This window comes from Bos indicus x Bos taurus, chromosome 8 (assembly GCF_003369695.1).
Source record: "Bos indicus x Bos taurus breed Angus x Brahman F1 hybrid chromosome 8, Bos_hybrid_MaternalHap_v2.0, whole genome shotgun sequence".
Taxonomy (NCBI): domain Eukaryota; kingdom Metazoa; phylum Chordata; class Mammalia; order Artiodactyla; family Bovidae; genus Bos; species Bos indicus x Bos taurus.
In genome coordinates this window covers 26,336,623-26,349,608 of record NC_040083.1, presented here as the reverse complement: position 1 = coordinate 26,349,608, position 12,986 = coordinate 26,336,623, and the positions used below count along the sequence as shown (strand labels likewise).

The 12,986-nt window shown below is 42.7% G+C and overlaps 1 protein-coding gene across 1 annotated transcript in view; it reads left to right on the top strand.

Moving 5' to 3' along the window:
* SH3GL2 (SH3 domain containing GRB2 like 2, endophilin A1) overlaps positions 1–10,839 on the top strand; it is a 227,278-nt gene extending 216,439 nt beyond the window's left edge. Inside the window, exons 6-9 of the mRNA XM_027549173.1 lie at positions 1,679–1,837; positions 4,274–4,377; positions 6,557–6,687; positions 9,278–10,839. Of these exons, the coding sequence (XP_027404974.1) occupies positions 1,679–1,837; positions 4,274–4,377; positions 6,557–6,687; positions 9,278–9,477 (594 nt within the window). The 3' untranslated portion in view covers positions 9,478–10,839. The remainder of the gene's footprint in view (positions 1–1,678; positions 1,838–4,273; positions 4,378–6,556; positions 6,688–9,277) is intronic.
* Positions 10,840–12,986: the final 2,147 nt, after the last annotated feature.

The following is a 12,986-nucleotide window of genomic DNA, read 5'->3' as shown; positions in this document are numbered from 1 at the left end:
CTGGAGTGGGATGCCATTGCCTTCTCTGGTAGAACAGTTTAGTTTTTCCAAATCAATAATGTTCAATTGGCTTTAACCTCTAACTAGGTGTGTAATGTTTGCTCATCCATTCTTTCAACAGATATCTGTTTAACTTGTCTGAAATTTGATTTTCAGATAAATGAAGTCTCTGCAATCTCTAGCTTAAATCTTCAACCCTGCCACACTGTTGCTAGGTGGCAGACTCACTCCAAACCTGTCTCTCTGATTCCAGTGCTCTGTTTTGCAGCTGACTGCAGGTTCAGACATTTTAAAAGGGCATTCCTTCCAAAGGGACAAGCACTTAGTTTGGATCAGGGCATGGGCTGGAGGCAGGGTGTGTGGTGGCAGGAAGGTCAAGGATATTCTTCCTCCCACCTTCTCATTTTTTCCCCACTCCCAACTTCATTTTCATTTTCTTCCCTTTCACTCCCTGAACACCCAGGGTCAAGAGAAATCTAGCACATTTCCCTCCACCCATTAATAGTGGGACACTGCAGCTCGGAGAAGGCGATGGCACCCCACTCCAGTACTCTTGCCTGGAAAATCTCATGGATGGAGGAGCCTGGTAGGCTGCAGTCCATGGGGTCACTAAGAGTCGGACATGACTGAGTGACTTCACTTTCACTTTTCACTTTCATGCATTGGAGAAGGAAATGGCAACCCACTCCAGTGTTCTTGCCTGGAGAATCCCAGGGATGGGGGAGCCTGGTGGGCTGCTGTCTATGGGGTCACACAGAGTTGGACATGACTGAAGCGACTTAGCAGCAGCAGCAGCAGCAGCTCGTAGGAAAAAAATACTTTGTGGCTTTTTGAAACTACTTTCCTAATTGGTTACTGGAGGCGTTGGGGCAAGGCTGGGCAGTCCCACACCTGGAATGTGTGCATCAGGGTGATGCAAAGGGGAATTACCGCGCAGTGTTGGGGGTTAGGTCCTGATGAAGGTCTCTTTCAAATTAGGTCTTAGGACTCAGTGTCATCATCTGTCAGATGGGAGACTTAAATTAATCCATGATTCTCCTAAAGCTGCATCAGTCTGCTAGGCTAAGTGCTGAGACCAAGTTGCCTGGGCCTCAGCCCTGGATATTCTAATTCAAGTGATCAAGAATCTGTAGTTTTAGTAAATATCTTAAGGTAATTCTAATAGACTGGATTACCTCAAAAATAAATCCCTTCCAGCACAAATGTTTTATGATATGAAAAAGAAAGAATACTTTTCTTTCTCACTTCATTTCAAGGAAACCATTTTTCCTCTGCCTTCCCACGAGATACCATTTCCTTGAAGATGGAGACTTGTGAGCCCCGTATGCCTGTGCTTTCTAAACCTTCCTAGCTTCCACCTCTAGTCATAGGGTGGAGAGGCATATATTCCACCTTAGCTTTGACCCAGCAGGGGCAGACAATAAAGGGCATCAGTATTTTCCACAATTTCTTTCTTGCTATTAATTATTTTTAAAGGTGTTTCCCAAACATAAATGTCTTAGCCTTTAGAAACATTTGCCCCCATTGATGTGTGTTTCTTTATTTCTCTGGTGATGTGATGTTTTAGAACTTAGCCTGTCTTATTTTGGAAGCCAATAGGCATGGTGGGGAAGTGAGCTGTAAATAGTCCTTTTCCATAGGTCCCTTCAAAGCACATTTCTGCCCTTGATTTTTTCAGCATCATCTGAAGAAGTTGGAGGGAAGACGCCTGGACTTTGATTACAAGAAGAAACGACAGGGCAAGATTCCTGATGAAGAGTTACGTCAAGCTCTGGAGAAATTTGATGAGTCTAAGGAGATTGCTGAGTCAAGCATGTTCAATCTCTTAGAGATGGATGTGAGTGACTCTCCTGTGGTTTTTAATTTAACTTCACCTTTGAGGAACAGGATTAATATGTTAAAGGGTTATGAAATTTAAAATGTGAATCACTGATAGTACTATGTGGTGAAAGCTTCAGTAGTTATTTTTTTTAAATAATTTAAAATTATAAAGTAGACTGAGAAATTGTAAAGCTGTTCCTATATTCCTGTAGTTTGCTGTGAGCTTCCCAGATGGTACTAGTGATAAAGAATCCACCTGTCAGTGCAGGAGGCACAAGACTCGGATTCAATCCCTGGGTCAGGAAGAGACCCTGCAGTAGATACAGAAACACATTCCGGTAATCTTACATAGAAAAATTCTAAGGACAGAGGAGCTGGCAGGCTCCAGTTCATGGGGTAGTAAAGAGTCAGATACAAATGAGCGCACGTGCGCGCGCGCACACACACACACACACACACACACACACACACACGACAGCACAACAAAAAGTTTGATGTAACTAGATTTTTGTCTGCTAATAATCTTAAACTGTTATAAATAGTAGGGAGATAAAGAATGTTTCTGATGACCTGGGCTTCCCTGGGGGCTCAGATGGTAAAGAATCTGCCTACAATGCTGGAGACCTGGGTTCAGTCCCTGCGTTGGGAAGGTCTCCTGGAGAAGGGAATGGCTACCCACTCCAGTATTCTTGCCTGGAGAATCCCATGACAGAGGAGTCTGGCAGGCTACAGTCTATGGCATCACAAAGAGTCAGAGACAACCAAATGACTTTCACTTTCTGATGACCTATATAAGTCCAATAGTTTAAGCAAATACTCTGTTGAAATGTGAAGTGTAAGGCAAATTGACTTCAGATTAAATAAGAAAATCAGTCAGTGTTGTCAGTAAGTATGTGTCCAATATACATTCAGTTCAGTTCAGTCACTCAGTCATGTCAAACTCTTTGCAACCCCATGGACCACAGCATATCAGGCTTCCCCATCCATCACCATCTCCCAGAGCTTGCTCAAACTCATGTCCATTAAGTCAGTGATGCCATCCAACCATCTCATCCTCTGTCGTCCCCTTCCCCTTCTGCCTTCAGTCTTTCCCAGGATCAGGGTGTTATTCCAGTGAATCAGTTCTTCACATCAGGTGGCCAAAGTATTGGAGATTCAGCTTCAACATCAGTCCTTCCAATGAATATTCAGGACTGATTTCCTTTAGGATGGACTGGTTGGATCTCCTTGCAGTCCAGGGGAATTTCAAGAGCCTTCTCCAACACCACAGTTCAAAAGCATTGATTCTTCGGTGCTCAGTTTTATGTATGGTTAAGATGGTCTATATTTTGAGGTAAAGTTAACCTTTTCTTTCCAAAGGTAATTACAATTAAGGTTGAAGATTGTTGCATAGATACTACATTTGGGACATAGGTGAGATAGTTTAAAAGTTTCCTTCACATTTCCAGAATGCTGAATTATTTTTCATGGCTTTAACAGTTGCTTTCTAACCACTCATGTCATAAGACCTATTAACCAGATTTTCTGTCCTTGCTCATCTTCACCTCTAGCCCCATCAGTTGCTCACCAGCTTCTGCCAAGGTATTTACAGAGCCTTTAGGTATTTACCGCCTGCCCCACCCCGACTGGTGACAGGGGAGGCATGTTGAACATATCCAGACTTCCAGACTCTCCAGAAACATTGCTAGTTTGTGATTATGTAAAACAACGTGTCCATCTACCTACCGAGGAGGAACACCATGAGGGAGAGGGTGACCTGAGTCACAGCATTCCTCCTCTTCACCAAGGACCCAGCCCCACTCCAAAACTCATGGGGTAGCATTGCCTCTATTCACTCAGAGGCAACTATTCAACTGGATCACAACACAAGACACAACGTGAAGAGTAACCCAGGATGCTCAGAAGGTTAGAGGAGGAGTGAGCCCAAGGTGCCACTCAACCCAACCCTTTTACATTGCAGATGAGGGTCAGAGAGAACAAAAGGTTTTCTGTCAAACCACACTGCCTCCCATAGTGCCTCATATGAGAAATCAATATTTACATTTTTATTAACAGCACTGATATTGACTTAGCATGAGAAGTATAGACAACAAAGAATGTTCTTGTCAATGCATCTTTTGTCCTATAGAAAATCAATCAAAGAAGCCAAATCGTAATCAGAAGGTTATGGCTAAGCATGAGACTGTTTGATGAGAGCTTTGTGACCTCTGGGAGGATTCTGACTAATGTTTCTTCTCCTAGAACTAGAGTTTCCAAGCACAGGGATGCTTTCTTATCTTTAATCAATTTGTTACCCACAAAACTATCAGTTAGCCTGGCTCACTGCACAGTCGTGGGCACCGCCGAGCACTGGGCTGTGTGTCGGGTAGCTGCGTCATTTGGACTGAGCAGTAGCAGATGATTAAGGACTGTAACCTGATAACTAAGACGTGGTTCCCCCATTGATCTGCAGATCGAGCAGGTGAGCCAGCTGTCTGCGCTCGTCCAAGCCCAGCTGGAGTACCATAAGCAGGCAGTCCAGATCCTGCAGCAGGTCACTGTCAGACTGGAGGAGAGGTATTGTACAGTTCCCTGTATTTCCCATTTCCATTTTCTTGCTATGAAATGGTGTATAAAGAAGTGGAAATATTAGACTACATTAGAAGAAAAACTTTCTTCAGGATTCCTACTGACCCTACATAAGCAACTTGTGAATCATTTGTTTTGATTTTATATTGTCTTGGGCTCTGTTTTCCTTCATTTCCTTCACTTTCCTTCATTCCTTCCTAATGTTGTGTTTGGGCTTCCCTGGTGGCTCAGTGGTGAAGAATCTACCTGCCAATGTAGGAGATGTAGGTTCGATCTCTGGGTGGGGAAGATCCCCTGGAAAAGGAAATGGCAACCCACTCCAGTATTCTTGCCTGGGACATCCTCTGTATAGAAGAGCCTGGTGAGCTACAGTCCATGGGGTCACAAAAGAATTGGACACAACTTAGTGACTAAACAACAATCATCTTGTGTTTTATGAGCAATCAATATGTAGGTAATACTTTGTCTGCCACAGATGGGACCCCCAGGAGGCTACTAATGATAATGGATGTGATTTGCCGGCCAGCTATGCTATGGGTACTGAAGGCATATCACCATCAGTCATGTAACAGCCCTGTAAACCAAGTATTGTTAACCTCACCTAACAGACCGGCAAACCTGGGCTCAGGGTCATGCAGCAGTGCCGCAGGGGCTCCCGTGTAAGCATAACCTATTGGAAAGCCTGTGTCGTTTCACACTTTGAGTTTCTCTGTGGTGATGAGGTCCATCAGAGGGAGCTGATTACTTACGCCTGTTCCGCCTTCTCAGATGGGCCCCATATCCTAGCTGGGGTGGTTTAATTATTAGAGCTGTGAGGCACACCCTGCACAGCTGTGTCTGGTGGCCCTGTGCTGTGTAATATGTGTTATTTTATTTGAGCTGAATGTGTGCACATCAAAGGATTGCCTCAAGAGATTTCATTCTCAGCTTATGGCCAGATTAGGCTCTCAGAGCTGCTGATACGGCTATAAATGCACAAGGCCTCCTGCAGGTATAGGGCTGTGTTATGAGAAACTTCCTCAACCTGTTGCCATGTGGCCAGCCTTGTCCTCTCCTCAGTGTCTTCCTTGACTAGTGTTTGGACAGTGAACCCTTGTGGAAACATGTGTCATGCTCTGAAACCTCTAGGAGGGTTGAAAACCATGCATTTCATCATACTAAAGAAGCATGATGTATCTTTGTGACATCTGCTGAGCATGAAGGCCACTTTTCTTTGTTCCCTCTGAACCATGTTCAGAGCCACTGTCATTCTATAATCGCCATACCCTAGAGAAGGGGACGACAGAGGATGAGATGGCTGGATGGCATCACCGACTCAATGGACGTGAGTCTGAGTGAACTCCGGGAGTTGGTGATGGACAGGGAGGCCTGGCATGCTGCGATTCATGGGGTCATAGAGAGTCGGACACAACTGAGCGACTGAACTGAACTGAACTGAACTGAGACTCCCCCCACACTTGCGGATTGGCTGTGCACTTTGCTTAGTGAGCATCTGGCGCTGTGGAAAACACTTCGGGGTGTGCAGAATACATTTGCTGCCTGTGCCTTTCCCACTTCCTCCCATCTCCCTTGGATTCTTTCTCCTTCCTCTGTGCTGTACCCAGAGTATACCGTATTTCCTCCTCTTTTCCCTCCACATATTCTCAAGCTCAGCAGGGAATAACATTCATCTAGAAATGACTGCTAACCATCTTTTACTTTTCTCCTCAAACCCTCTCTGACTTCTCCATGGACAGGTAGACTCCTCACCCCCAGCTCCACCTCTGTGTTCCTAGAACATTTTACGCAGATCTCCATAATAGTATTTACTACAGTTTACAGTAATCAGTTGTTTATGATCTGTCTTCCCACCAGACCATAAGCTTGAGGGTAAGACTAGTGACTGATTGGTCTTTGTGTTCCTGACACCTAACACAGTGCATCCTTGCAAAGTGAGCTCTGAGTAAATGAGGGAACAAGTGAGAGGAAGAATGAAGACAGTGAGGGTAGAGCCATATAGGGTGTGACTACAGTGTAAAACATGGAGAAAGACACAGAAAAGAAAACTAAGGATCCTTTCTCATATTCCACAATGGTAGATTGGTGGGTAACCTAAGTATTTTCTGGATTTTATGACTTTTCTTTTTGTGTCTTAATTGTCTGCATCCCCTTTTTCTTTTTAATGTAGAATAAGACAAGCTTCATCCCAGCCAAGAAGGGAGTATCAGCCTAAACCTCGAATGAGCCTGGAGTTTTCAACGGGGGACAGCACTCAGCCCAATGGGGGCCTCTCCCACACAGGCACCCCCAAACCTGCAGGTAAGGAGCTGAGGGCTGCAGAACCCACTCCACAGGCCTTGGGCACCCCCAGTTGACATGCTTCCAGAAATTCTAGGAGTGGTCCAGTCTGGCTACATGAGGAATACACAGTAATATATTTCTTACAGAATGGTGGTGTCAGAAACTTAATGGAGTTCCTTCTTGTATCATTGACTCTCCCTTCCTCTCCTTTACTCTCTCTCCTCTATTAAACTTTCTTTGTAAGTCCCTTTTTCTCTCACTGTCCACCATCAGCCCACACTTACTTGCTGCAGCAAACACATTTGATTTTGACCTTTGTGGTCTTAAAGTCACCTTAATATGTCAGTTTCATTGTAGGGATGTCATGAGTTTTTTCCTGCCTGTTTTTCTGCTTCTATGAATCTTGCCTGCATAAAGGTGAATGCCCCTGGACAGTATGTGCCCACATACACTCACTTATAACCCACAGACAGCAGCTCCAGGAAACTGTTGGATTTCTGAAGTCAAAGAAACACATGGGTGAATATATTTGCAGATGAATATATTCTGAGTCTCAATAGCTGCTTGACTTTCCTCCTCTCCCTACCCTCCAGCCAGTTCACTGTGCTGTAGTAACAGGTTGGTACAATAAAAATGAAAACTAGTTTTCTATCAAGGATATTGGTGTATACCCAGTAGTATCCTTTTAGCTGACACCACTGCTGTCCACCCGCTACAGGCAGATCGGGTAAAAGCCTGTGCTTGTGATATATTCAGCCTTAGTAATCTAATCTGCTTGGTTGAAGAAGAGAAACTGTCTGATACTAGATGTGGACTGTAAGGATGTGCAGCTTTCTTCCATGTTTCCTGTATCCCCAGTGCTCAATGTTCGATGGGAGGAAACATAGGTGTCCTCAGGAGACTACAAAGGAAAGAAGTGAGGTGTGTGATGACGGTGGGGGCTCTCTGCCCCTTGTGCTGAGCTCTGCTGCTCAGAGCACTCCGTGTGTGGATAACAGCAGTGGTTTTTAGAAGTTAACCGGTTACAAGGACTAGTCATGTAAGTTATAGGTAACCTGTTCTCTGGTGCTCAGAAACCAATCATATATTCCACTTTTCTCTCAGAGACTCATTAACTTGCTTTCTCTAAATTAAAATAAATAAATAAATAAATAAATAAATGTTATTGTTCCCCTTCAAAGCCGTCTAGGTGGCATGGATCTGCATGCACTTGTCTGAGTTTATTAGTATATGTGTATGCCTACTCTGTCAGTGGAGAAGGCAATGGCACCCCACTCCAGTACTCTTGCCTGGAGAATCCCATGGACAGAGGAGCCTGGTAGGCTGCAGTCCATGGGGTCGCTAGGAGTCAGACACGACTGAGCAACTTCACTTTCACTTTCACTTTTCACTTTCATTCACTGGAGAAGGAAATGGCAACCCACTCCAGTGTTCTTGCCTGGAGAATCCCAGGGACAGGAGAGCCTGGTGGGCTGCCGTCTATGGGGTCTCACAGAGTCAGAGACGACTGAAGCGACTTAGCAGCAGCAGCAGCGACTCTGTCAGTATGCTTACTGATTTAACATAGATCTCTTTTAAGATATGGGCCCATCCATCATTATTTAAATAAAGGTAAATATACTATTTTTCTATGCCATAGCTCTGATGGACACACATCATAGTCATATATGCGGTATATTAATGCACAGGTATAATTATATCACTTTTATATAATCTCATTTAATAGCCACAGAAATAAGTTCTAACTGTTCATTCCAATTTTAGACAAAGAAACTGAGACTGAAGTGCCTTACACAAGGTCACAGAGAGTAAGAACTTGAACACAATGTTTTATATTGTCCTGTTTTTCACTATATTACAGCAACTTCCGGAGACTGAGGTCTTTATTTTTAAAAAGTGTGAACTGCACTGTTATTCTGATGCTGCAAAACATTGTCCGTGTAATGAACTGTACTATTTCATATAGGCAGAGATCTTAAAGTGCTAGTGTGGAAAGAATTTTGGCCATGCTCCATGATGAACCTAAATCTCACTGTGCTGTACTGTGCTAAGTCACTTGAGTTGAGTCTGACTCTTTGCAACCCTGTGGACCGTAGCTCACTAGGCTCCTCTGTTCACGGGATTTACCAGGCAAAAATACTGGAGTGGGTTGCCATGCCCTCCTCCAGGGGACCTTTCTGACCCAAAGATCGAACCCTCGTTCTTACGTCTCCTGCATTGGCAGGTGGGTTCTTTACCACTAGTGCCACTGGGGAAGTCCAAATCTCACTAAGACTCCTTAAGTCATTGAATCTCCCACCTCTGCACGTTGTTAGGAAGACCAGCCTTGATGAACTGTCTTGTATGTACCAAAAGAATAGATGTGACCAATTTTTAATACTGGAAAAAGAAACAGGAATTCAGCAACTCCCAGAAACGTGAGAAAACTTCTGAAGACTGGTAGAGAGCAAGGTGCCATGCAGCAGACACTGGGGACCAGAGCCAAGAGGAGGCTTCAGCAGGAAGAGGAGTGCAGGAGGAGCCCAGGGGGACAGCAAGCCAGGCAGGAGTCACGTGTGCTAAATTCCCCTTGTCTCTCTGTGTTCTTCTCTCCTACTCTCACTCCCAGGTGCCCCAATGGATCAGCCCTGCTGCCGAGCTCTGTACGACTTTGAACCTGAAAATGAAGGGGAGTTGGGTTTTAAAGAGGGTGATATCATCACACTCACTAACCAGATTGATGAGAACTGGTATGAGGGGATGCTCCACGGCCAGTCAGGCTTCTTCCCCATCAATTATGTGGAGATTCTGGTTGCTCTGCCCCACTAGGATGTCAACGCTGGCTGCTCACCTCTTCTTGACCCAGATAGTTAGGTTTAACCACTGCTTTGGTAATGCTGCTTACAAAACATCCCAAGTGCAGGCTGCAGTGGTCCAAGTCGTCAAGCCCCACTGAGTACGTTTGGTTGACTTGTGTGATCCCACAAGAGTCATGGTGATGGATGATATCTTCTTAGCCTGGTGGGCATGGCATGTGCTTTACAATACCATTTGAGACCAGCCAGTAGTCACAGAACTGCTGTTTACACAGTTCTCAGGAGGCTGTGGCCTCTGAGAATTTGACCATGAGCCACATCACATATCCACCATCCTACTGAAGATATTATCTATCACCGGCGGGCCGTCTCAAGGTCTCAGGTTCTCCATTTAAGTAGAAGAGAAAGTTCTTGTTTTCACATCAGCCCCTCCCAAACGTGTGAGTCACAGAACTGTCCAAGAAAGCCTCCCTCACCAGCAAATTATCTTCTTGTCTGAATGAGTGAATCCCTGAACGCTCTCATAGAAAGTGTTGAGTGTGGGTTCAAAGCCTTCTCTGAAAAGTCTCCTTTGTTCCTCTGCTTATGCCCATTTCTGACGTTCAGCTGGTTTTCTTCCCTCCCTGCTGTTAAAGCCAGAGGGTGATTCCCATTTTATCTCTAAGTAAGATGGTCATCATGTTGTGGGAGGAGCTGAAGAGGTTCTCTACTATGAGGAATTGGAAAGGACCTGGTCTCCAAGCTTTCCTTTCTTGCTGTACAGAAACCAGATATGTATACAGGGCATTTCTGAAGGTACACGGAAGGGGGCACAGATGTCTTCACTTCAGTTCTGTTTATGAATTACATGTTTCATGAATCCATTTGATACAGAAACACAAGAAGAAGAGCACTCGAAACCATTTGCCCACTAGTCCATAGACCAAGAAACAGTACCTATCTTCCCATTCCACGTTCTCCTTGTGTTCTTTGAACATCGTTTGTGCATATTCTGCCCTCAATGAGGACCAAATAAAGACAATTTTTGTGCTTAGCAGTTTAAGATGTGTGGCTGCATATGCAAGACTCTTTCGCAGTTCAGTAATGACATTTCTTTCTGTCCCTTCTATCTCCTCTTCATTTTGTGTGTACAGTGCTATGCGTATGCTTATGAGTTGTTGTTGTTGTTGTTTGTATCAGTCATTAAATCTTGTTAGGTATCCAGAGTTCTATTTATCTAGCTGTACAGATTCTTTCAGAGGTTTAATGTGCTGCTTCGGATGTGCCACCTGCGGTTGTGGATCGTGTGGAGTGAAAGGCAAATCTTACTGCTTAATGTATAAAGTCTTCCCACGGGAAGCGTTGCTGTTTCCAATAAATATTGCTGAAGACAGAACCAAAGGCTCCGCTGCTTTATTTTGTGTTAGTTCTCTGGGTCCAGCGGTGGGTGGACTAGTCTTCATTGCCTTCTGATACAGCCAAAGCAGACCCGCCTCCAACCTCAGACCTACTTCTCTGTAAGCAGGACGAGTTCCATTATCAAGAAGGAGTTAGCCTGGACACTGGTAACTTCTTGGTAACCCGGGGAAGGTGGAGATTTGAGAAAAAAGGATAAGAAAGTGGGAAGGAAAAGACTTCTATAAAAGTTAAATGAGATAGCATCATGTTGATATCATGAGAAGAACATAATGTTCAGAGGAGCAAATAAAAGATAGCATTTCCATGAGTCTTTTGTTTTCTTTCATGCTTGAAGAAAAAGGAATCGACTTGGAAATACAGATTGGCCAAAAGCCAGCATTCTTTTCTCTTGGCGTGTCTACTGGGGGTGTGGGGTGGGAGGAGGGGAGCAGTGCATACAGAATATGTATTTCCTGAGCTCCTGAGAAAATAAACATGTTCTTTGTGTACTGGGTGTCCTTGTATTCTTCCATGCTGAGGGCGATAATCCAAAAGTTCTAATATAAAGCGAGTAGTTTTAATCTAACTCCTAAAGATTTACAGAAGACATACTAACTACACATATATATTATATATAAATTTCTCTAACGGAAATATTTTTTCTACCTGTGAGTTATAGTATTATAGATCAATTCTTCAAACCAGTTTAAAGAAGAAATTACCAATGACTTTATTGTGAATGGAGAAAATCCAGAAGAATCACAGGTAAACTATTAGAGTCAATAAGTAAATTTAATAGGATTACTGGATGTATAATCAATATCCAAAAAATTTAATATACCAGTAACAGTCAATTAGAAAAAAGTAATTAAAATATACATCATTTACAAAGGCATAAAAATTCAAGTCCATAGATATAAATCTAATAAGAATTATGTAAGAACTCTACGTAGAAAGTTATGAAACATGTTTGAGAAAAAAATAAAGAAGACCCTAAATGAGTGAAGAGAGATTTATGGATTGGAAAACTCAACATTGTAAATATGTTATTTCTACTCAGATTGACTTATAGGTTTAGTGAAATTTCAATCAAAATCTCAGGAATTTTTTTGTGTGTATTTGAAAATTGACAAGCATATCATAAAAGTTATGTGAAAATGCAAGTGGATATTTCTTCCTAAAGATGAACAAAAAAGATGGAGGGCTTTTTCTCGATATAAAACATGAAGTTACAGTAATTAAGAAAGTTTGATGTTGATACAGTGACAGGACAATAGATGATCCATACGGAAGAGCAAGTCCAGAGAGAAGCCTATATATATTCAAGCAATATTTGAACCAATAAGGCTTTCTGTTGTCTTTAATGCTACACATACCAATGTGACTGTACCTGTGTAATAGTAACAGATAGTAATAGTTCTGTAACATCAAAGGGAAACTAACAGCAAGACCCAGCACCACATAGAGTAATTTCAGAATGTGTTAATGTCAAATGAAACTAAAACCACAGCTTCCAGGGAGAACTCAATGTTTAAGGGAGTCTTTTGGAGATCATTAATAATAAACTTACCAGATTTGGAACTATCTGAATTCCTTATTTTTACTGAAGAATAATAAATTCCTTTTTATAAAACTTTACATACAGAGACAGCTGGCAGCTTTGTGGATCACCAATGAGAAGTTGAATCTACCCCTATACGTGTCTTTTCCTAAGTCTAATCATAGAATGAATTGTCAGACGTGGAAAGAGAAGCAGGACTAAACTAAACTGAACCAATATGACAAACTATGAGGCAGTTGTCTCATTAGTTTTTGTTTTTGTAATATGTCTGATAAGTGTTAAAGAGAAAACTTCCTGGGAAACTATTTTTCCTTAGTTTTTCTTTGCTAAAAAAAAAAAAAAAAAGTGAACAATAAGAATGGCATGACTGAGAATTGAAGTTTCCCTTACACTGTTTACAGTATATAACATACACCCTGGAATTTGCCAACACTTATTCTGTATCCATTTAGCAATGGTTTAGGATATTAAGATTATCCCAAGGCTCTTTTCAAGACAGCTTCTAGAGTTCTAAATCAAACCATGTGGGCACTTTTTAAGACTCATTTCAAGACCATCTTATTAACCAGATTAAGAACTGAATT